Source organism: Heloderma suspectum, chromosome 1 (assembly GCF_057233095.1).
Source record: "Heloderma suspectum isolate Gila_16-S chromosome 1, 16-S_ref, whole genome shotgun sequence".
Taxonomy (NCBI): Eukaryota; Metazoa; Chordata; class Lepidosauria; order Squamata; family Helodermatidae; genus Heloderma; species Heloderma suspectum.
The window spans coordinates 297,278,850-297,302,950 of record NC_139458.1 but is presented as its reverse complement, the minus strand read 5'-3'; the positions used below and the strand labels follow the sequence as shown (position 1 = coordinate 297,302,950).

General features: G+C 41.5%; 1 protein-coding gene across 2 annotated transcripts in view; it reads right to left on the bottom strand.

Annotated features, from left to right (window-relative positions):
- RIMS1 (regulating synaptic membrane exocytosis 1) overlaps positions 1 to 24,101 on the bottom strand; it is a 379,415-nt gene that overhangs the window by 228,121 nt on the left and 127,193 nt on the right. For both annotated transcript variants that reach the window (XM_084826895.1, XM_084826894.1), the window contains exon 2: positions 12,355 to 12,568. In XM_084826895.1, coding sequence (XP_084683021.1) covers positions 12,355 to 12,568 — 214 coding nt within the window. The remainder of the gene's footprint in view (positions 1 to 12,354; positions 12,569 to 24,101) is intronic.

The following is a 24,101-nucleotide window of genomic DNA, read 5'->3' as shown; positions in this document are numbered from 1 at the left end:
AAAGACACCAAAATGGGGAAATATGTGTGTGTTCGCAGGGGGTCAACATGCTGTGTAAAGATTTAAGAATTGTTTGCTTTGCTTTCTCTGCTTTCCATTTTCTAAAAATGCATTGCTTCCATGTCTCCAAGCATCAGCCAATAATTGCAATGTACGTTGCGGCTACTGTTACTTTAAAAAGAACTAATTTGCATTTAATAAAGCAATGCAAAGCAGGAGGCCTCCAAGACACCTTTAATTTTAAAAAGTAAGCTAGGCCTCACCAACTTATAACCAGTTTTTTTCTCATGTTATCAGGTTTGTTTTCCATTTATATTGCAACAAGCAGAGAGCAGTAAATATTGTTTGCAATGTCATATCCTCACACATCTCAGACTCACCCATTACCCATTCACAACCCCACTCTCACTCGTCACATTCATACACGTACTATTCACGCCCATTCAAACACGGTTACACAACCGATCATCCTTGCAACAGCACTGTCGCTTCACTTCTCTGCACTCTTTCCTATCGAAAGGCACCACTGGTATAGCAATTAGGATTAAAAAGGCAGCTAAGTCAAGATCTGGAAGATCTCATCAGTGCCGACTCCAGGGCTAGATCTACTCTAGTGCTTTTTATTGGTACTGAAGTGCACCAATAACTGTTGGGGCACATTACACATTTCTAGCATTATTTCCTGCTTTTTATTCCGTTTTATCCAAAATACCACAACAGATGTCGTTGTGTGCACTATGAGGTATAAATGCACAAGAGGGATATAGCATCACCATTATTTATTTATTTATTTATTTTACAATATTTATATACCGCTCCACATCACAAGATTTCAGAGCGGTGAACAACACAGTAAAAGAATAAAACAGAAGGTTAAAAGAGTTAAAACATTTTTTAAAAAGACAACCCCAATAAAGTGGAATTTAACAAACCGCGGCTGGTCATGCATGGAAGGCCTCTTGAAATAACAATGTCTTCAGGAGGTGCCGGAAGGAACACAATGTTGGCGCCTGCCTGACCTCTAAAGGCAGGGAATTCCAAAGGAAGGGGGCCACCACACTGAAGGTTCTTTTCCTGGTGGAATCCAACCGGGCCATGGGTCCATGATGGGATCATATCGATATAACACGAGGTGTAGATCTGGTCCAGGTTTTGGAGGGTCCTTGGGCAAGCCACCCTCAACGGCTTTGCTATTATTATAGGGGTACTATAATGTTTAGGACTATGTTATAATTACATGCATAGTTAATGTCATCCATTTGTGTCCAGGGGAGTTCTTCCTTTTCTAGGCTTCAAAGAAGTAATGCATACAAATCATTTGACAGTAGGTGGCACCAGATTGAGAAAAAACAAAACAAAAAACAAATCCAGGAGAGCCAAGATACCCAGAGGGTCACATGTTATTCTGAGGAAGATGATGCTAGTTCTACTGTGTGAGAGAAGAAAAAGGAAGCATACCTGGTCACTTGAGCACGCAGGAAGAAAACAAGTTTTGTAGGGTATGAAGCACTACAAAACTATGCAAAACCTTTTTGACCAATGTTCATAGAGGGACAGAACAAAGGAACATGCGTGTACCATGAGCAACAATAATGTTGTCATTGCTGCCTTCAAGTCCTAAAACAGGGGTAGGCAACATGATGTCTCAGGGACCAATGTGCCCCCAAACAACTTTCTTGGTACCCACCAAGGTGCCCTGCCCCTTCCACTTAAAAAAAACACACAACTGACACACTGCTGTGAAATAGGTTTCTGCTAGTGGTGAAAACTGTGGGTTCAAAGGAACTGTTTAGTGTGTTGGGGCTCAGACTCCACCTATGCCTAGTACTTAGTTTTGGGGGGAGGTTACTTATACTTTGCCATGCCTCCAATGGCAGCCATTTTGTGCTATTGCCCAGGAGAGTTTCTCAAATTCCCATACGTGCTACAGCCCCAAACGTTAGCATACCCCTGCCCTAAAACAATTATCACCTGTACCCAGCCTGAGAGTTTAGGGCTATGGAAAATGAAGGCCAACATGATGTGACAGGCAGGCTGTTAGGCTTGGATTGGGGAGATGAGAGTTCAAATCCCCAGTCAGGCATAAAAGGCACAGGGCAACAACTCTCTTTCAGACTAACCTATCTCACAGGATTATAGTAAAGGTAACATAGGAAAATCCAAATCTCTGCCACTCTGAATTCTTCCGTTTGTTATTTATTATTTATAAAACATCATCAGTATACATGGAACTTAGCATTTCTTAAGCAAAATAGATAAATAAAATAGACAAGCCCTTGCCTCCAAGTCACTTATAACCTAAAATACATAATGGGGGTAAAGCAACAAACAAATAGGAAGGGAAGGGCAAACATGGGCAAATGCAGGCAAAGATAAATAAAATATTTTGAAGGTGATAAAGCAAATGCTATGGTGGCATTTATGCAAAATCACTAGACAATAATAATTTGAAGAAGTAAAGGCAAATTGAAATCTGTGTGCACATTTTTTAAAAAAGATGGAGGGATGCTTTAGTATGGTGATATTATATCAAAGCCACCATCCAGGACAGCAAAATACAAACAGTGATCCAAAACATAAAGAAATGAAATGGAAGAAAGAGAAGTGTTGCATCTGCACCCTTTATAAATGTACAGTACTAGAAGTGTTGGGTGTTTGCTGCTGTTTTCTTGATCATTTCAATTCAAACATGCCTAAATAAAAACAAACCATGAAGACTCAACATGTGTTACAAATTTGCCACGTTCATGCAATCACTGTAGCCCACCATGGCTTATTTAAGCCATGGTGGGTTGCGGCGCATGCTGGTGGCAATTCTGCATATTCAAGCTGTGGCAGGCAGTTGCTGTGGCTTATCATGACATCCAAACCCAGTGAAGGTAGGTGGTTGGCATGGTTAACAAACTACCACAACCCTAAAACAGCCCACTGGGCCACTGTTTCCTATTAACCTGTTTCACCAAATATCTCATCTGTAGATGTGATACTCAGGGGTGAAGGAACAAAATGAAGATTTCATAATGAGCCACTACTGAGCAGAAGAATAAAAGTAGATGTTTCATAAAACCAGCGGAGGAGCATTTAAACCACCCACAACATTTTATTGCTGGCCTTAAGTTGCCATACTTCGATGAAAGGTTTTCAAAGGGGTGTTCCACTTGCAAAGTTGTTATTACCAAACTGATACTGTAGAATTTGGGCTCAGCAAACACTGGGAATGGTTCTCTCAATACAGAAAGTAGTTTTCCTACTTCAGACATCTATACGATCTTTCTTGCTTAACACCAGTGGCCGCTAGATGGGGATGAGTAACATAAGAACATAAAAAGAGCCCTGCGAATCTGACCAAATGCCTATCTAGTGCAGCATTCTGTTCACACGATGGCCCACTGGCTGCCCATGGGAAACCCACAAGCAGGACATGAGTGTAATAGCACCCTCCTGCCTTTTCCTTCATACGTTTACCGAATCTTTTAAAGCCATACAAGTTGGTGGTCATCATTACATCTTGTGGTGGCAAATGTCATTGTTTGACTATGTGCTGTGTGAAACAGTCACTCTACTTGGATCTTGCATTCATTTGCGCTCTGCCGAGACATGCGAGGCACCTACTGGCGACTATTATCCCTTATGGTTTCTTGACCTTTTACCCTCACTGTATAAAACTGGGCAGGTTGGGGATTTCTTCTATATACCCACATGAGGCCACAAAACGTACGGTGCAATGAATGCATTAAACTAACATATCTACTCCTTTGGAGTTTGTCATGACGTTCATCTAAAACTGTAGGTAGTGGGATGACATATTAGCTGTCACATATTACTCGCAATGAATTTAAATACTACCTTCCTTTTCGACAGGTTATTTCAGAGAAGAAGTCAGGCGAAAATGGACACTGCGTGGAACAACAGCTTGTTTGCTAGGATCAGTCAAGGACAGCAGCACTTACCTACCTGCCTGTCTCAGTTAAGGACCCTGTGCCACCTACATTTAGGATAGCAACACATTGGTTACATCTCCCATTACACTTTGACTATTCCCCAAAATGCTACACTAGAAAAAAAATATATTGCCAAGAGTTCCTATCACGCAGAATGGAGGAACTGTCTTCTCTCTTAGGTAAGCAGCTGGAAAAGGTATGGTACAAAAAGATGCCCGTAAAACAGACCTGTCTAATTTGTGACTAACCAAGCCAATATTGAGACAATTTGGGCTCAGTAGACATGTTGATTTTGCTGACTGCTTGAAGCTAGAAAAAATAAGTGTGCGTGTGTGTGTCACAAGAACCTTGCAGACCACAATAGAAGGCTCTCTGGCTGCATTTGCCTTACAATATCATGCAGGATTGCCATAATATCTCTTAATACCTCCTCTTTCTGCCCCCTGCCCCACCCCAACTACATAGTGATGATGGTGACAACAGTCTCTAAAATAGGCTGGATAGACTTGCTATGCTGGAAGAACAGATTCGATTCTGAGGGTTTTGAGATGGTGTTTCTGTGGGATTAACACTGACTATACTTGATGTTCATCCTGATAAAAATGCATGCAATGTATGTACAGGTCTGTTAAGTAAAGATGTTTTAAACAAAACACACACATCTAAATCCCCAGTGCTTTCCACACCAAAGGAAGCTTAACTACTAAGGCTGAATTTCCCAGAGTTTGGGAAAGAAACACACAGACATCACGAAACAGGCCTACAGAGTTTATGCCAGGCTTTCAAAACTAGTGATCCATCAAACTGAATGGCACTCATCACCAACTATGTACCATGCCTGGCCAGATCCTTGTAAATACCTCTATTTTTGCAGTCTTGGGCAAGGAGGAAAACATGAGGTATATTGAGCCCTTTTCAGTTACCTTACAGAGTTAGGAATGTAGGAAACTGCCTTTTACCAGTCTTGTCTACGCTGTTTTGTCTACAGTGTATTGTCTACACTGACTTGGCAGCAGCTCTCCAGGGTTTCAGACAAGGGTTTTTCCAAGCCCTACCCATGCCAGGGACTGAAATTGGGATCTTCTGGCTTGCAAAGCATATGCTCTACTACTGAGATACTTCCTTTCTCCCAAAGGTGGGCTGTGTTTAATTTCTGAGTCACTACTGGTCTGATTTAAATCTATCTTTTTTTTTACTATTTCAGTCAGGAATAAGCAATATTAAACAAATGCCCTAATACTACAGATTGCTAAAGCACTATGTAAAACAAAGGGAAGATATAACTCCCAAGGCCGACCCCTGAACTGAATACATTTTAGAAAATGCAAAACTTTGGAAACATCAAAGCTTTCCCTACAATATTTCTTAGTATTTGTTTGACTATCTGAAAAACCTGGAACTTAAGAAAATAGTTTAGATAAATGCAACACAAAGATATAGATCAATAGAAAAACACTGCAGAAAACAAACGTTTCCAGATGCTATGAAGGCATATATAAAATGCACTGGGCAAAGTATCTATTATCTAGGACACAGCCATGCTAAAAATACACAGTTTTAATCCTGGATGAGGATTAAAGTTCTTTGTAACAGAAAAGAGAGAAAAAGAACAGATTACATCCATTCCTAATCATCACTTTGTTTGCTAGAAATTATTGTTATTCGTTAGTTTTCATTCATGTTTCTAAAAAGAAATATATCACTCTAAAATTTCTAGCAAGCAAGGAAAACGGAAAAATCCAAACTCAATACATTTATCCAACTATATCATATTTATTTATTTAATTATTTATTTTATTTACAGTATTTATGTAAATACATGCATATAAAATATACGTGGCCACTGTTTTTCCTTCTTCCAAGGAAAGCGGCGCTTCTACTTCATATAGACTGAAGGAATAAAGTGAACTCTCAATGCCCAGTTTCTTGGATCTCACCTTGCTACAATATCACCAATGTACAGATATTTTACTACAAATCAAATTAACAATCCTTAATACTCTCGCTGGCTTTCTTTATAAGGCCCAGACTTGCCACATCCACCCCAAAAAGGAAACCGTCCTCTAAAACTATCTGGTCAGCAAAATGCACATGCATGTGATGTACAACAGGAAGTCATGGTGCTTCAGGGAAGTAGTCCAACCAACCGTGTGTTTTGTGCCTCTTAAATGAGATGGTTCGATTGCCAGCTTGGCATCACAATCAGCCTTATTTGTACAGTATTATTCTTGAAAGCTAAACACATTTAGAAACATGTGGGATATTTGGTAAAATCCAAAAGGGTAATTGCTATGCAACCTCCCTTTAAAAAGTTACACTTCTCACCATCCAAGTTCGTTTTCTAGAGGAAAGAATTGATCGATGGCCAAGATTTGTTGCTGACCTCAAGAACTAAGACACTGACCATATGGAAGATGCTGAAAAGATGATAAGCACTCAGCACTTGAGTTTGTGCTTTTCCTCTGCTTTCATCTGAAGTCCCATCAGAAACACAGCCCCCATGTTAGTTTCTCAGGAGACTGTGTAATAAAATACTTGGCCTACAAAGTATTAATTGAAAACTACTCTGCTCAAGACATCAAAACAAAATGGAAAGTTTGGGGGGACTCCGTACTAAATAGTGTCAAATAACATGTTTTGCTGAAAATTAGTGGTTTGACAAGAGGATGTTTTAAGTGATGATGTTTACATATGAATGGATGAGAGAGATAAGGCAAGTAGGACTGCTACATATAAAGGAAGAAGACCAGTGAAAAAATGAAAGAGCAGACCTGTAGGCAGCTTTTGGTTGTTAGCTGAAAAAGGTACCTATCCAAACTGAATTTAATTTAAACTGAAAAATGTATCCAAATTCTTTTAACATCAATGGTTATTATCTCCTTGTAGACATCAAAGCAGCTTGACTGGGTTCCCTTAGGGAGCAGCGCGTGTATTTCTATGTGTGCGCTGGGATTTCCTCTCTGTCCTGTCCTCCCCAATCCCAGTTACATGTGCTCCATTCAAGGCCATTCCTAAAGCTCTGCCAAGTTTTGGTAATGGCATATTAGTGCCCCAAGGGAAGGAAAAGCTCTCTCTTCAGTCTGCACTCCTGTTCAGGCAGAAATCCCCATACTGCCATTTGGATCCTGGTTCTAGTTGGGCCTGTTTCCTAGTCGTCGCCTTTGACAAAGCACCCCATTAATTCTGTTCAGCTGGGACCCCAATCCCAACTATGTTTACTTGAAAGATAAATTGCATTGAGTTCAATACGAATTACTTTCTGATAAGTATACTTAGGATTGCAACCCAAGTTACACATTTGTATTGGGGGGGGGGGTCTATTTCAAATTTAAATACCTGATTAATCTAGAAATACTGTATATTGAACTGCCAAGATACAATGTTACACAGGAATAGTCAATGTAATGCATGTAACGCATTGGTAAACCACCAGTTTCTATATTTGGCCAATACATATGGTTAAGAAAAATGGAACATTGAGCATTAGTATACCATTTTCTAAGTCAGGGGTGTGCAACTTGTGGCCCTTCAGATGTTTTGGCCTACAGTTCCTTTGATCCTTCACCATTAGCTATGCTGCTTAGGGCTCATGGGAGTTGTAGGCCAAAACATCTGGAGGGCCAGAAGTTGCACACCCCTGTAATCTAAGACATATTACAAGGTCAACATATTAAGTTTATCCGAGGAAGTTAAAAGGTTACTTGGTCAATGCCTAGATACTTTAATGCAAAGGAGGTGATTTTTTTTCCTAGCACCAACTGCTATGCAGACTGTCGCTAGGAAACCTGAAGTTCTTTGGAAGCTTGTCAGGGACTCATAGGTGAAACAATCAGTAAATAAAAAACAGATGCATAAAATAAAATTATAAAATACAACTTCTGTATTATCAGTCATCTTCTCCTGCAATATGCGATCACAAGGGAGTGTTAGCACATTCTAGAGCAGGGGCAGGCAACCTGGTGCCCTCCAGATGTTTTGGACTGCATTTACCATAAGGCCTAGCCAGTATGCCCAATAGTCAGGGATTGTGGGAGTTGTAGTCCAAAACATCTTGATGGCACCAGGTTGCCTTTCTCTGTTCTAGAGTGCAGTCTCAACTTCCATGACATTTTAACATTCCCTTAACATTTTAAAGATAATTTTCCCTGTGCCAACAGGCATATTGGGGAAAAGGAAAATATGTTTTTTTTAATCATACTGCATGTTGTATTACTTACACAGAGAGTAGATATTTCTTTAACAAAAATAAAATAGCCTTATAATATTGGTTCGATTTCCCAGGAAAACCACTATAAAAACTAACAGCCATGGACTAAAGATTTTAATATATGTATGCATGATTTCACAATATAAACTGTAAACCATATAACAGAAAGTTAAGAAATCAAATTAAATATATTTCAATCCCACACAGAAAGAACTTACTATTACTCCCTGTCAGTCAATGTATTAATTTACTATATTGGTTTCCCATTTAATGTAGCAAGAGATCATAATAAATTTCTTCCTCCAGAAGCATATCCTGTATGGTTCTATTGGTTGACCTGCCATTAAAACCGAAATATTCTAATAGAAAAACTGTTTGGTTGCCATCTTTAAATCTTGCAAATTGATACTCATACCCTCCGTTTAATATCTGGATTTTAGCAGCTGCAAACAATGTAGGAATGTAACTTGTTTCTTTTCACTGAATAACTAAAAAAACCAGTCAAACATTTCACATTAATTGGTTTCAAATATATTAGTAACATTATTATAATATATGAAGAAACATGGATTCTAACCACTTTGTCCTCCTTTGGGAAAGCATCCAGGGAAGCAGAGAAAGAAGAAAAATATAAAGGAAAGAGAAAAGAAAAAGGAGGAAAACATTAATAGGCAGATATGAATAAGGTAATTCTAAGCATTTCTGTAAATGTAAGATTTACTGATAATAAATAACACTTTGAAATTAAAATATTTGCAGCACCACATGCACAGAATTACAATATATAAGAAGGGTAAACAGGCTAACAAAGTAATTTCAAAATATATTTAGTGCTAAAAATTTCAGCTTCTGCCCATCAGTAGCTACAATGTTAAATGGATACCAAGAGTGGCAGTTTGGAATGCTTGGGAGATGAATATTCCTAAAAAGAAGAAAAACAGAGGTGTGAGTGGTATAAAGCTTATGAATTGCCCTTCAAATTAAGGCCATGTGGTTCCAGTTGAACAAACAAAGGACGCTGATATGCTTGACAGAAAGGAAAACTTCTGGATCTACAGACTCAGAACTCGGAGGGAGCAATCCTATGGGGATCAACAGTCACCTTTGACCCCGGGGGCAACTGGGGCAGGTGGTATCCAGCACAGGGCAGGAGGAGTGGTGAGGAGTGGATCTCCTCCTTGCTTCCCCCGCCCTGCTTTCACAGCTAGACAGCCGATTTCGGCTGTCTAGACGCGGGACCTCGGAGTGTGGGAAGCGGTGGACGGACAACACATAGGATGTGTTGTACCGGCATTTCCAACCTCCCTAGCTCGGCCCCAGGAACGCCCCGTTTTCCATGGTGCTCTTACGAGTGTGGAGCACGGGGCTGATCCGTGCTGCCTATGAGGCAGTGCGAGAGGAGGTGGGGGTCAGTTCTCAGGGAACTGACCTCAGACCGCAGGCTCCGAGGTCAGTTCCCGGGAACTGACCTATCCTATGGCCATCTAGCCTCTGACTAGCAGCCATAGGATTGTGCCCTTAGTCCATACGGCTGTCAGGAGCGCCCTAGCGGCCTCTTTCAGTAGACTCCAATAGCCAACTCAAGACACAGATGAAAGGATTCTTTTCAAGGCTTTAATCCTTTTACAACTTAATGACTCTTTCAGATGCTAATCACCAGCGACTAAGCAAGGAACAGCAGAGAAGCCTCTGCTCCGAGTAGGCAGTTGATCCCCGTTTGAAGGAGAGTCACTTGAAGACCCTGAATTTATGGGCTAGGGAGAGATCCCCCTCTTTCCTTGGGTCCACAGGAGGTGGCCGTTTGCACGCCAAACGGGCGCTACGCCTCCTTTCCACGCCCTCCATCGCTCATCACTCCCTGCGTCTGCGTCAAGTGTCTAGCAAGCCCCCCTCCCACACTCCCTCACTGCCAGGGTCACTATCTATCCTAGGAATGCCAGCAGGAGGAATCTCTGCCAGCTGCTGTGCCTGTGAGGGATGAGCGAACTCCTCTCCCACAGATTGCTGATCCTCCTCAGAATCAGAACTGCTCTGGGGTTCTATCGGCTCAGTTTCCACCCTGACAATGGCCTTAATCTGGAAGACAATTCTTAAGCTTTATACCTCTCACACCTGTTTTTCTTCTTCTTAGGAATTCCAAACTGCCACTCTTCATATCCATTTAACATCACAATAAAAATTAAATAAAAGCAAGATAAAACCACTAGCAGCAGCACAATAAAACTAAAAATAAAACAATAATATTGTCCTATCCTCTCTACTCCATGGTTCCAGTCTGTTACAAGGACATGGTAAAAAGCACCTCACCATACAGGTCAGCAAACACATCATATATCATCTAGAGGGGCTAATACTCTACAGCATGGCTGTGGAACCTTTTCCACCCGCAGGCAACATCGTAAAATGGGAAAGCTTGGGTGACACATTCCATCTGTGGGCAGGGTCAAAGGCAGAGTGGGCAAGGCCAAATGTGCTGATTACCATTTTAAGCCTACTCAGAAGGAAGCAGGGCAAGGCTTCCCCAAGTCTACTCAGAAGGAAGCAGGTGACTTTTGGAAGATGTGTTCTTCCCAATGGGATTTGCAATTGATCGGAATGCTACTTCAATTCATAACTTAACTGAAAAAAAGCTAGAGCTTTCATTTAAACACAGAGAAGAAATTCATCAACAGAACATCGCTACTGTGATTCAGAGGGCTTTATGACAACTACTGTATGCGCTTCCAGGCTTAATGTTCTTTTCTTTTTTCACAGCAAAAATATACACGTTCCAGCTGAATGCACTTGAAAGGGACATATGAGTATAGCCACAGAATTCAAGGTATGTTAAACAATAATTTTGCTGAACAGTTATTGAGTAAAACTGGACATATATCAGCACTTGTTGCATCAAATGGAAAGACTTCAGTTAACACGCAGTGTTAGACATGCAACATTGAGTAATACCATGAAAAATTAAGGCAAATGTGTGTTGTTGCTTTGCTATACCTAGTTCTACTGCCACCATACCATTTGTTGTAGTGAGTGACAGACTCTTTCATTAAGCTCTTTAGCCACAGCTACCTGAAAAGCACCAACATTTGATTTGCGTATTTCTTTCTCCTCCTCCACCCCCATACTTCCCCCATTGTGGAACTAAGCTGGCCAAATCCCCAGCAGTTGGGGAGAGGGGAGCGAAGGTGGCTTGGTGTGGGCAAAAAGAGAAGTTTCCACACATACACCAAAGACCAGCCATCCATGGCACCTCTAATTGTAGAGACTGAGGCTTTGAGATTTCTTTTTGGGAGACACAAAGGCCACATCCAGGAGCTGTTACTAGAGGCAATTTGGCTTCCCCATCCCTAGCCATTACTGGAGGGAATATGGACTTTGTAGTGTGTTAAATTCAATGAGTAGTATCTGAGCTTTTCTACATAAGGCTGTTAATTGGCTGTTAATCACCATATCTACTTTTGGTTTCATCACAGAACTGAGATCCGTGCAGTACACGAGGAGCGTTTCCTTTCCTGCTTTCCTGCTACATAACCTCTAGGCACCACAGTGGTATAGCAGAATAGCACAAATACACAAGAGGAAATTGCACTTTATTTCACAGTTAAATGCCACATTTTCTCTGCTCCAAAAAAAGTTGCCCAAAATGCAGGTTAGACATTAGAAGTGAAACTGGAGGGTCACGATGTTGTCTAAAGAACCTACAAACAAGCGTGAGTATGGAATGACAAGAGCAGGATAAATGCCTCATATAGAAAAGCCCTCCACTGTTAGTGCTATGTAGAGTAGACCCATTTAAATTAATAGGATTTGTTACTTATCTCATTCATTTCAATAGATCTACTCTAAGTAGGACTAACATTGGATACTACCCAATGTAACCAAGTAATGCTACTTATCAATATTATTAAGTAGTTGTTGTATAAGACTACAGAAAACTTTCAAGATGCTATAAATCAGAATAGATCATCTATATTTTGTTTATAAGAGATTGATTTCACACAGACACACACACACATATACAACACGGAGTGAGGAAATTTGAAAATAAACGTAAAGAATTGACAAATACAAGGGGCTAAGCTGAGTAAAGCTGGGAAACAGAAAACCACATAACAAATGTGCTTTTGGGGAGATAGAAAAGCACATAACAAACAAAGGATACTTTAGCAATGGAAACTGTCAGGTTTTGTTTATATGTAGTAGAAAACTTACATTGTTTGATCGCAGGGAAACACGACCTCCACATCTGGCACAAAACTTTGTCCGGCAGTAGGAGCATAAATGGCCACAACCATCGGCAAACTTAGTTTTGTGACAGATTCCACACGTCGGTGCATCATCCTTGTGTTCTCCTTGGTAACGGCGGGATTCCTCACCTATTTTTTGTACTTGCTCTTTGTAACTTTCAAACTGTTGGTGCAATCTTCTGTAAGGAAAATAAAACTTTTTATAGCAAGAGCACTAAGACCAGCTCACTGATTGAATATGTAGCTTTAATTCATGCACTGTGTATCTTTACAATATGCCAGACATAAACACTGATACAAATGCCACACTGTCTTCCTGCCACACTTATCAAACTCAAAGTTCTAGAACAAAAAGGCAAAAGAAAAAGTCTTAGAAACCATTTCTTGTCATCCCTAAATGTACTCAATTTTACCAAACTTATTATTACCTTCAGGCCCTGTTCAGACATCACGCTAAGCCATGGTGGTTAGGAGTTTTGAGTTAACCATACTGATTTAGTGTGATGTCTCAACAGGCGTCTGTCCCACCCATGATGTTTTATTAACCACAGACTAACCATGTTCACTAAATACTTGCTGCAAGATAGTTAGTGGGTTCTACCATGGCTTAGAGTGATGTCTGAACAGCCGCTGTGGTTAACTGACAGCTGCCATAGAGCTCCGCGGCAAGAGCAGCCAAAGAAGGAGTAGCCACTGAGTACCAAAATGGCCGGCAGCACAAAGGCCGCTGGGATGCATGGCCGCCCATCCAGAGGACTACAGGTTCCTGCAGGAATGAGGGAGGGAGGTTACAGAATGGTTAGTCTAACCACGTTGTGGAACATGATTACCTGCCCATGTGGCAGTAGCACTTGCAATGGTTAGCGGTAACCAACATGCACCATGGTTAGCTTAACCGCCCTTCCCCAATTTGCATCTGAACAGGGCCAGTCTTTCCTTTGAAGTTTTTCATAAACTCTGCCATCATTTTGTTCATAACATTTTCAAGTCAAAGCTGTCACACATACCACCAGTCACCACAGAATCATAGAATACTAAGGTTGGAAGGGGCCTACAAGACCATCGAGTCCAACCCCCTTACATGTCACTATGTCAAACAAAACAGAAAATGTAAACAATCATCATAAGCTTTTGGCTTAATGCCTTAGTCCTTACTTGTACTCAAACAAACCAGAGGAATGGCCTACTTTCCTTCATCAACAACCGGCCAGATTGAGGGACTGCGTCAGGCCCTGATGCCGTATAAGAGGAACTGAAATGAGACTGAATTTCTTAGATCACCTGAGGGCCAAATTACACAGAAGTCCCAAAAAGTGGGGTACTCCATATTTGATTGGAGCAGCAGCACTGGGATGGGAGTACTTAATCCTTTCACCCTCTCTACAATTTTCATTTGAACCTGCTGTTAGCCCTGATACTGGGAAATGTATTGTTTTTATCCCTGGCAGGCATGAACTTAGATTAGAAAAATGTCCTTGGAGGAAAGAATTAAACACACATACACCTCCACCTGCACCAGCGAGCCAATAAAATTTGGACAAACACACGCACCCAGTTGCTTTAAAGTAAAAATACATTTTAAAAATCAGGAGCTCTCCCCTATGATGTGGAAATTTGGCCCCAATTCTTAAGCTCTGGAGAACTTTTGCCAGCAGTTCTCCCCTGAACCCGTGACCCTGATGGGGCTGAAAGTGAGAAATTGCCAATAGGCCTGCAGGACTCATGGTGTGATCACAGTGGCACCTTACAACTGAAGCAGGTGTGAAGCTCTATTAAATTGTAAGGATTAAATCTAAGCATCCACCTGATATACTTTTGTACGGGTATCTGGGTTGTTGGTTTGTATTTCCTTTTTACCACAGGTATTTTTCTTTCTTTTCATACCTACTAAATAGAAAATACTGTGTTCACGTCAGTAGTAGAAGCTTAAGAAGCAAGAAACACATACTCTTCCCTTTGAGACATACTTCATTTCACACACACCTCCTGGAAGGAAGGTAATTCAGCCAGTTCTTTGAAACTCTTAATTGTAGCCAAGCAAAATCTCACGCTAGGAAATTCTGCCAATCCTGCCAATGCTATAGCCTTATGTTATAAAGTAGTCCAGCAGATGGCACCAGAGATTGCCATTTTTCCTAGACCGTACCGTACTTGTTCAATTTTAAGAGAACTTTGGTGATTACCAGATTTTAAAACCTATTTTTCGGCCTGCTGCTTGATGTGGAAAAAGGAATGGGCGACAATGAAAAATAGAAGACTTCTAGAATTAGAAGGACACAAATTGAGATACGGGTGGCATGGTTATTTGTGGTATGATAAAACGAAAGTGAATGTAGATTTTAATAATCACTATATAAGAAGGGCTGTATTAAGAATTTGGAATAAATATAAATTAAGGTTCTATCAAAAAATACCATGTTGGATATCCTCACAAGAAGCAGTTCATAGAAGAGAACTTGATAGTACTCATAAATGGATAAGATATAATGACTTATTGGAACTGTCACAAGGGGAATATAAATTAAAATCAAGGGAGAAATTATTGGAAGAAGGTTATGTATGCCAGTGGTTTTCATATTTGCATATTAAAGAAAGGTTTAAAATAGATGAGAAAAATGGTGGATTTGAACAAACAGAATCTGAGTTTGAAATAACACTGTGTAAAAATGACGAACATGTTATTGCTAAACTGTATAAATTACCGTTAAGGTATGAGACAGAAGATGAACAAGTAAAAGGGTGGGGGACCTATTAAAATGGTCCACCCCCGGAGATTAATGGATTCCGATGGATTCCAGAGGGCTCTGGGAGATTTTCCTGCTGGTTTGGCTGGTGCTCCTGTCGAAGCCCAGGTCACTCTGTGGAATGCAGAGATGACTCGGGCAGTTGACACGATCGCGCCCAAGCGCCCTCTCCCTCTGAGCAGAGTCCGGCCAGCTCCTTGGTATACACCTGAGCTGAGGGCAATGAAGCAAGAGGGGAGATGGCTAGAACGCAGGTGGAGGAAAACTCATGCTGAGTCTGACCGAACACAGAGCCTACTATCAAGCCTACTCTGTGGCGGTGAGGGTGGAAAAGAGACAGTTCTCCACCAGCATTGCATCTTCTCAGTGTCGTCCAGCGGAGATTTTCCGAGTGGTTCACGGCCTGTTACATTCTGGGCCAGGGAGAGAGATGGTGGAACCCTTGGTAGCACACTGTGACAAGTTTGCACGGCACTTTGAAGATAAAGTCGCTCAGATTCGTCATGAATTGGACTCCACCATTAATGCAGTTCCATTGGTAGAGACGTTCAGAGCACCATCTGGTCCAGTTTTATTGGATGAGTTTCAGTTACTGAGGCCTGAGGATGTGGACAAGGTGCTTGGCCAAGTCCGATCGACCACTTGTGTGCTTGACCCTTGCCCTTCATGGCTTATTAAATCAAACAAGGAGGGGATGTCTGGCTGGGTCCAGGAGGTTGAAAATTCCTTCTTGAGAGAGGGTGTGGTGCCTGCCGCTTTAAAAGAGACGGTAATTAGACCACTCCTGAAAAAGCCTAACCTGGACCCAGAGGATGTTAACAATTATAGGCCAGTGGCCAACATCCCTTTCCTGGGCAAGGTGCTTGAGCGGGTGGTTGTAGGACAGCTCCAGGCACTGTTGAATGAAACGGATTATCTAGATCCATTGCAATCGGGCTTCAGGCCTGATTTTGGAACGGAAACTGCCTTGGTCGCCCTGTGGGATGACCTCTGCCAGGAGAGGGACAGGGGGAGTGCAACCCTGTTGATTGTCCTGGACCTCTCAGCGGCTTTCGATACCATCAACCATGGTATCCTTCTGGATAGGTTGTCTGGGTTGGAAGTTGGAGGCACTGCACTACAGTGGTTCCACTCCTACTTGGATGGCCGATTCCAGAAGGTGGTGCTGGGGGATTATTGCTCTGTGCCATGGCAATTGTGCCATGGGGTTCCACAGGGCTCTATTTTATCCCCCATGTTGTTTAACATCTACATGAAACAGCTGGGGGAGGTTATCCGGAGGTGTGGGCTGAGGTGCCATCAATATGCGGATGACACCCAGCTCTACCTCTCTTTCTCATCAAAACCAGGTGAGGCAGTGGCTGTTCTGAATCAGTGCCTGGGCACGGTAATGGGCTGGATGAGGGCCAATAAACTGAAACTCAATCCAGACAAGACAGAGGTACTGTTAGTGGGTGGTTCGTCTGCCTGTCTAGGTGATATTCAACCTGTTCCGGAGGGGGTTGCACTCCCCCTAAAGGATCAGGTTCGTAGTTTGGGGGTGCTCTTGGATCCAGAACTGTCACTTGAGGCACAGATGAACTCAGTGGCACGGAGCACTTTTTATCAGCTTAGGCTGGTATACCAACTACGCCCTTATCTGGACAGAGATAGCCTAGCTACAGTTATCCATGCTCTGATAACTTCTCATCTGGATTACTGCAATGCGTTATATGTGGTGCTGCCTTTGAAAACGGTCCGGAAACTTCAGCTGGTCCAAAATAGGGCAGCTAGATTGTTAAGAGGGACTGGCCTGCGAGCTCATATCACGCCAGTACTTTTCCAGCTGCACTGGCTGCCAGTCCATTTCCGGAGCCGAAAGTGCTGGTGTTAACATTCAAAGCCCTTAACGGCTTGGGGCCAGGTTACCTGAAGGATCGCCTCCTCCCATATGTGCCTGCCTGGACCTTAAGATCATCCTCAGCGGCCGTTCTCCGTGAACCCCTGCCAAATGAAGTGAGGCGGGTGGCTACTAGGAGGAGGGCTTTTTCTGCTGTGGCACCCCGGCTCTGGAATGAGCTCCCTAGTGAGGTTTGCCTGGCACCGACATTGTATTCCTTTCGGTGCCAGGTGAAGACCTTTTTATTTTCCCAGGCATTTTAGCTTTCTAAATTTTTAGCTTTGCTGTTTTAAATCTGTATTTTAAACTCCTGCACTGCTGCTAGGTTTTATTGTGGTTGTATTGTTATATTGTGGTTTTAATGTTCTATATATTTTAAATTGTTTTATTGTGTGTTGTTTGGTTTTAATTTTTGTGAACCGCCCAGAGAGCTTCAGCTATTGAGCGGTATAGAAATGAAATAAATAAATAAAATAAATAAAAAGATTGTATGATAAAATGGGCACAAAATGCTGGTCATAATATATTAATGGAAGAGTGGGAAAGTATGTGGGGAAAAGATTTAAAATTTACTTTATGTACAAGTTTTAAAGAGAATTTTTATAAGATGATGTATAGATGGTATATGTCACCGTTTAAATTGTCTAAAATGTATATAGGTGTTTCTGGAAGATGTTGGAAATGTGAAGATCAAGAGGGAATGTTTTATCATTTATGGTGGACTTGTAAAAAAGCTAAAACATTTTGGAAACTAATACAGTCTTTAGCGCAAAGAATATTAAAGACTACTATAGAATTAAAGCCAGAAACTTTTTTATTGGGACTAATAGATAAACATGTAAAAGAGAAGGGGGGAACCTTCTTTCTCTACATGACAACGGCTGCAAGGTTATTGTATGCACAAGAGTGGAAGAATGAAATAATACCAACTGCGAATGAGTGGATTATGAAATTAAAAAAGGATCAACAACTAAATTTATGTTAGACTGGAAATCTTTTATAGAATTTGTACAAGAAATAGAGAAAAATAATATCTATGTATCTGGATTTTGAGCTTTGAGATGGTTAACTCTCTTTTGTTGTTGTTGTTAAAATTAGGAGAGAAATAATATAATGTCTGTGAACTCAATGTATGTTATACAACCAAGATAAGAATTAGAGAATAATAATGAGCATTTGTTGTGTAGGTGGAGCCAAAGGTAGTTACCTTATAATCGTAAGAGATATTTTACTGTATGTCTATTGTGTGTTTATGTTGTTGTTTTGTTTTGTTAAAAAAAAATCAAAAACATTTTTTTAAGAAAACTTTGTGACAGCAATAGCCTAATCTTATGTTGCAAATCTCTTTTCATAATTGTAAGAAAATATGTTGCCAGAAACTGGCAATGCCAACCTGCATGAGGAAAATAGAATATATGTTTATTCATGTGTCTGCTCAGCCTGAGGCTTGCAGAAACTTCAAATTGTGTGTGCTATTCTAAAAATTTCAAAAGTGGGTTGAACAGTAGTGTGCAAATTACAGCTTCTGTTCACAGTGAATTATTCAGGTCACCTGTACGCCACAATCATTCTGGGTTCTTGACAAGGAAACCAGCTGGCCACAAGTATACTTTAAGATCTAGTACTTTGTTCATCTCACTCATCATGTACAGAGAAATGTTCCAGTTTTATATCAAATACATTGAAATCAGCCTTACCATATACATTCAGGTCTCACGTAAGAGTTACTAGATTTATATGGATGGGTGGGAGAGACAGAGAGAGAATGAATTATCTATTTCTGGTGGGATAGTATTTTAGGGAGCAATCCTATGCCTGTTTAGATAGAAAAAAAGTCTGAAAACTCCCAGCATGCTCCAACCAGCCATGCTGGGAGTTGTACAACTTTTTTCTGTCTGAACATGCATAGGATTGTACCTTCCATCTCTTTCCTGACCAGATGCAAAAGCAGCTTCTACGATTTCCCTGCCACCTCCTCTCCACCCCAGCCTGCTTTTCGTAACATCTTGCCTGCTCTTTGAGTTGGCCTAATAAAGCTATCACGCTCATAAAGATTTTGGAATTTTTACTTGAGCCAGCACAGCTATATTTGCTTTTTAATACTGGTTTTGTATGTCTCTGTGCATAAGATAGTCCTTACTGACAGCTCTTTCTGTTTGTTTTGGCCGCTTCTAAAGCGAGGGTGATTTTTGTCCCCACCACCGCAGACCTGCATAAGCTTAAATGCATTCCAAATATGCATAGAACTGTAGCCACTGCTGGGCTTTGTCTTGATTCCAACACAAGGGCATAAAAGTAGCAGCCGTTAAGTGCTCCTGCACTGGTGCCTGCCCCCCTCCCCAATATGGCATAGACGTGCCTTGAAAAGGATTCCCTCCCAACCTCGCTTTGCACAAAGAACTCTAGAACCCAACAGCACAATTTAAAGAGCCAGTGTGGAGGAATGGTTAGAGTGTTAGACTAGGACTGGGGAGACCTGAGTTCTAGTCCCCATTTGGCATGAAGCTCACTGGGAGACTTTGGGCCAATCACCGACTCTCCTCCTAACCTGTCTTACAGGGCTGTTGTGAAGATGAAACGGAGAGGAGGAGGATCATGTACAGTGCCTTGGACTCCTTGTAGGAAAGGTGGCATATAATTGTAATGAACAAATAAATAACTTCGAAAAGTCCACATCCCACACAGCATGTCACTTTTTGCACTAATTTGAAAAGATAGGTTAGGGATCCCCCAGACACAGAAGTATACAGCAAAGTGGGTTACTGTTGAATTTCATTTTTTTGTATATTTTAAAAGACTTCAGTAGCAGCAACAGCTGCTAACCAGTCGTAGTCTGCATTTTTATCCACCTCAAACGCTGCAAAACAAAATACCTATTGAAAGAGAAAGGTGCTTCAAAACCCTGGTGACCCAAGAGGCACAACTGGCTGATTATGAGTCAGTGATGTATGATAACTAAAATAAAGGAAGCTAAAAATGCCAGCTTCCCACTATGCCAGCTTCCGCAAAATGATCACAAGCAGATGTTCAACCAGGAAGTATCTATTTGACCAAGCCAGCAAGAATTATTATAGCCCTTCTTTTTTATTGTTATGCTTTTATATATCAAAGGTGATGAAACACCTTGTGAAAGCTCCATCTCATGTGGTTTGTTCAGGCCCACATTTACTACCAAGTCCAACCATGCACTTCTAAGAGGTTTCTGGTTCTGAGTGCAATGGGATGTGGGTTGTGGAGACAGTACTTACATAAAGGCTCAGAATCTGGTTGAAAATAGCTAACATGGAAAGGACATTGTTGTGGGACAAAACCATTCCTCGAGACCCTAAGTGGTTTGAAACTGGGTGGTTGTTTCCCCTGTGCAGCAAGAACTTTCGTGGCTAGAGAAGCCAGTTTCAGCATCTATATGCCATCATCATCATCATTTCCCACCTCCCCCCCACCCCAGAACTCAAGGTGGCTTACAAGGTCCTCCTCCTCTCCATTTTATCCTCACAACAACCCTGTAATGTAGGTTAGGCTGAGAGTCAATGACTGGCCCAACGTCACCCAGTGAGCTTCATGGCCAAGTGGAGTTTAGAACCCTCCAGAGGAGGGTTCTCCAGAGTCCCAGCCCAACACTCTAACCACTACACCACCCTGCCTCTCACGCCACTGCAGGATCTGAAAGGTGAGGCAAGGAATGCAGAAGTCCAGTCTGGGAAATCAGATATGTCCTGTAGTTTTTAACAAGTGGGACCTACAATACAATGCTGCAGTGCGGAGTGTTCCTCTTCAGGGTTCTACCAAGCCAGTATGCTCTCTTCCAGGATACTCCATCCCATTCTCCTCCCCAACCCTAGTTTTTCATTTTCTTTCCTCCAACCATCAGGCAACATTCCACACCTATTGGGCATGCTCTCTCCGCACTGAACTGTTTTGCAGGTTCCCCCTCCCCCAGGGTTTTATTTTCCTGAATATTTTTTGTGCTTCTGCAAACCTAGAGTAGCCATGTGTCCTCTTTTACAGAGGACAGTCCTCTATTTGAAGGTCTGCCAGATGGCCGTCCTCCATTTGAAGGTCTCCTCTGCTTGAAGGACTGTCCAGTCCCAGTCCAGTTTAAAGAACCATAAGGAGGGAAAGCGAACGGGCCCTGAGGTTACCCACCATCAGTTAGCACCTAGACAGCTCACTGAGCAGGCACAATATGGTGAGATGCGTTGTATTCTATTCAAATGATAGTCATTATTTCTATATTTGTATCTACACATATAAATTAGCATATGCAACACTTATGCGAATCTGTATCCTCTTTTGCCCTCTTTTTTGATGAGGCATTTCCTCTTTTTTGGTGAGGCATAACCATATACCTTACCTGTAACTAATTTTGCAGTGTATCCTCACCCTCTTGCTGTAGTGCTCCTGTTCAGGACTCCTGCCAGCCACCCATGCCTTCCGCCAGGATACCATTCATTCATTCATTCATTCATTCATTCATTCAATCAATACATTTCTAATCCACCCAATAACTAATGTTCTCTGGATGGATCACAAACAGTTAAAAAACTAAAATGCCATACACCCGTTAAAAACATAAAATACAATACAAATATTTAAAAGAATAAAATACAATACAAATATTTAAAAGAATAAAATACAATATAATGCAAAATGATCAACAGGAATAGATAAAACAACCGTAAAACAGAGAACTAGGTCTCTTAAATGCCTGGCAGAAAAACTGTAAGACGCTCAAGCAGCACATTCCATCCTCTTCACTGTCATCCAGTTTTCTGGTTTTCTTTTGCAGCTGACATGAAACATTCAGTGGCTGCTGAGCATGATCTGGCGGGGGGGGGGGAATTGCCTCTTAAGTTTTTTTTCCTAAATATTTGTTCTATTTCTGCAAACCCTAGGATCCCCTCAAGCATGCTGACATCTCTCTCTCACTTTTCAGGGGCCCTGTTTTGCTTACAATCCTCTCGGCACTTACCACTTGAGTTCATTGTTAGAAGAAGTGATAATTCTGTATGGCATGACTGATTTTAGTGAATGAAAGAGAAGTTCTTGAGGGATGCAGGAACCTATGGTTTGTGCAAGAAGAGAAATGAAGAGGGAGGAAAAGAGTCATGTCCACTCTGCATGTTAATTTTTGGTATGGAATTGGCTCAGACCATTTATAGTATAGATCTATTTCTTATAGAGCTTTTTGTGGAATGAGACTTAGAAGCGCCAGTTTTCTTCAGATGTGGCTATCCCAGGGGCATTGCTAGGTTCTTAAAAGATCCAGGGAACAGGCCCATAACACAAATTTGCACATGCATATCTATCTATGGCCGAGTCTAAGCAGACCTCTAATACATACGTGTGTGTGTGGTGTGCATGTGGTGTGCTTACGTGTGTGCACAGATTACATATATACATAAGTGTGCACTGACCCTCCACTCCACTTCCACTCAGACCCTGATTCAGCATTTTGGAAAACACCCCACTTCTGCTCAGGCCAATTTGTAGTCAGACCACTTCAGCTCAGCACCAAACCTGAGTAAAGGTTTGGAAAAATGAGTCTTTAGGCTTCCTGTTGACTACCATGGTAAATTAGAAAAAACAAACAAACCTGTAACTTTTTTTCTCTTGGATGGTAATTTCAGGCATAGTAGCCCCCTAAGAGGGGATTATACCTGCCCAATGTCAGAAAAATAGGTGCAAGGTTTGTATTTTAAGTTTCTTTTAAAGGGAACTGCCAATAACATTGTTATTCCTTGGAAGAATTGGATAAAAATCTTAGGATTCATTGCCCCATCAGAAGAGATTATGCCTGCCAAATTTCAGAATGATAGCCATAAGAGGTTTTGTGCAAGGGTGCCCTTGACATTTTGAGGTCTCCAAAAGAGGACATACTTTTCTCTCTATGTTCCTTCTGGACCATTGTTCTGAAAATTACAGACAGCCTAGAGGTGTCCCTAAATGAGAAACCAGCAAAGTTTCAGAAGGATATGTGCAGCAGTTCATGTGAAAGGTGAGTTCTCCAATTTGGAGGAGGGAGTGATTTGCTTTCCCTTCCCTTCACCCCTTCCCCAATAGTTTTTGGGTGGATTTGTATGAAAATGTACAAGTCATTAGAGGTGTCTCCAGGGCAAGAAACCTGCACAGTTTCTGAAGTATATACATGTATGCAAATTTAGAATTACTAGAATTTATTTACATTTCACCAGTGTTAGCAACAGGGGAACATAGGTGGGAAGGTGCTATTGCACTCATGTCCTGCTTCTGGGCTTCCCGTGGGCATCTGGTTGGCCATTATGTGAACAGAATGCTGGACTAGATGGACCTTGGTCTGATGCAGCGTGGCTCTTCTTATGTTCTTAAATGGAGAGTGCCTCTGAGCATATGCAGAAAGCTTTTCTTTCACCACTGAGTACTTACATTCTCCCCCTACCAATTCTATTCCCTTCCATGCAACCATCCCTCCTCATCCTACCATCCTCCAGCAACTCTTCATAATAACAGATGTCTTGTTTTGTACTACTCTCCTCTACCTCCTCCTAGTTGTGCACAAGCTCTCACTGTATCTTCCTCCCCATAACCTCATTTGTGCCAAGACTTCACCAGGATTCAGTCAATGAATCTGTTTTCAAAACTAGGGCTAAGTTATGGAGAAACTCTGAGCATGTACTAAATGCCTTTCCCTCACCACTGAAGCTAGAGTTCATGCAACACCCCACCCCCCACCCCAATGACAAAACATTCATAGGACTGAGCTGAAAGGGCAGTCAGTTCATTAGACGGAATTAGGTGAGCTCTGTATTAAGCCTGCAGTACCATGCTCACAACTCAGGACTTATTTCTGAGTAAACATGAAGAACATCAAGGTGCAGACCTCCCTGCAAAAGTAACTTTTGCTGGAATCCTATGCACACTTTCCTGACGGTAAGCCTCATTAAACATAATGGGGCTTCTGAGTAGGCATACATAGGATTGCATAAATGAGCAGTATTTATCTCTCCTATGCTTAAAAAACAAACCAAAAACTCCTGTTTTTATTAAAGCTTTCTGTTCATAGGAACACAGGAAGCTGCCTTGTACTGAGTCAGACCCTGGGTCCATCTA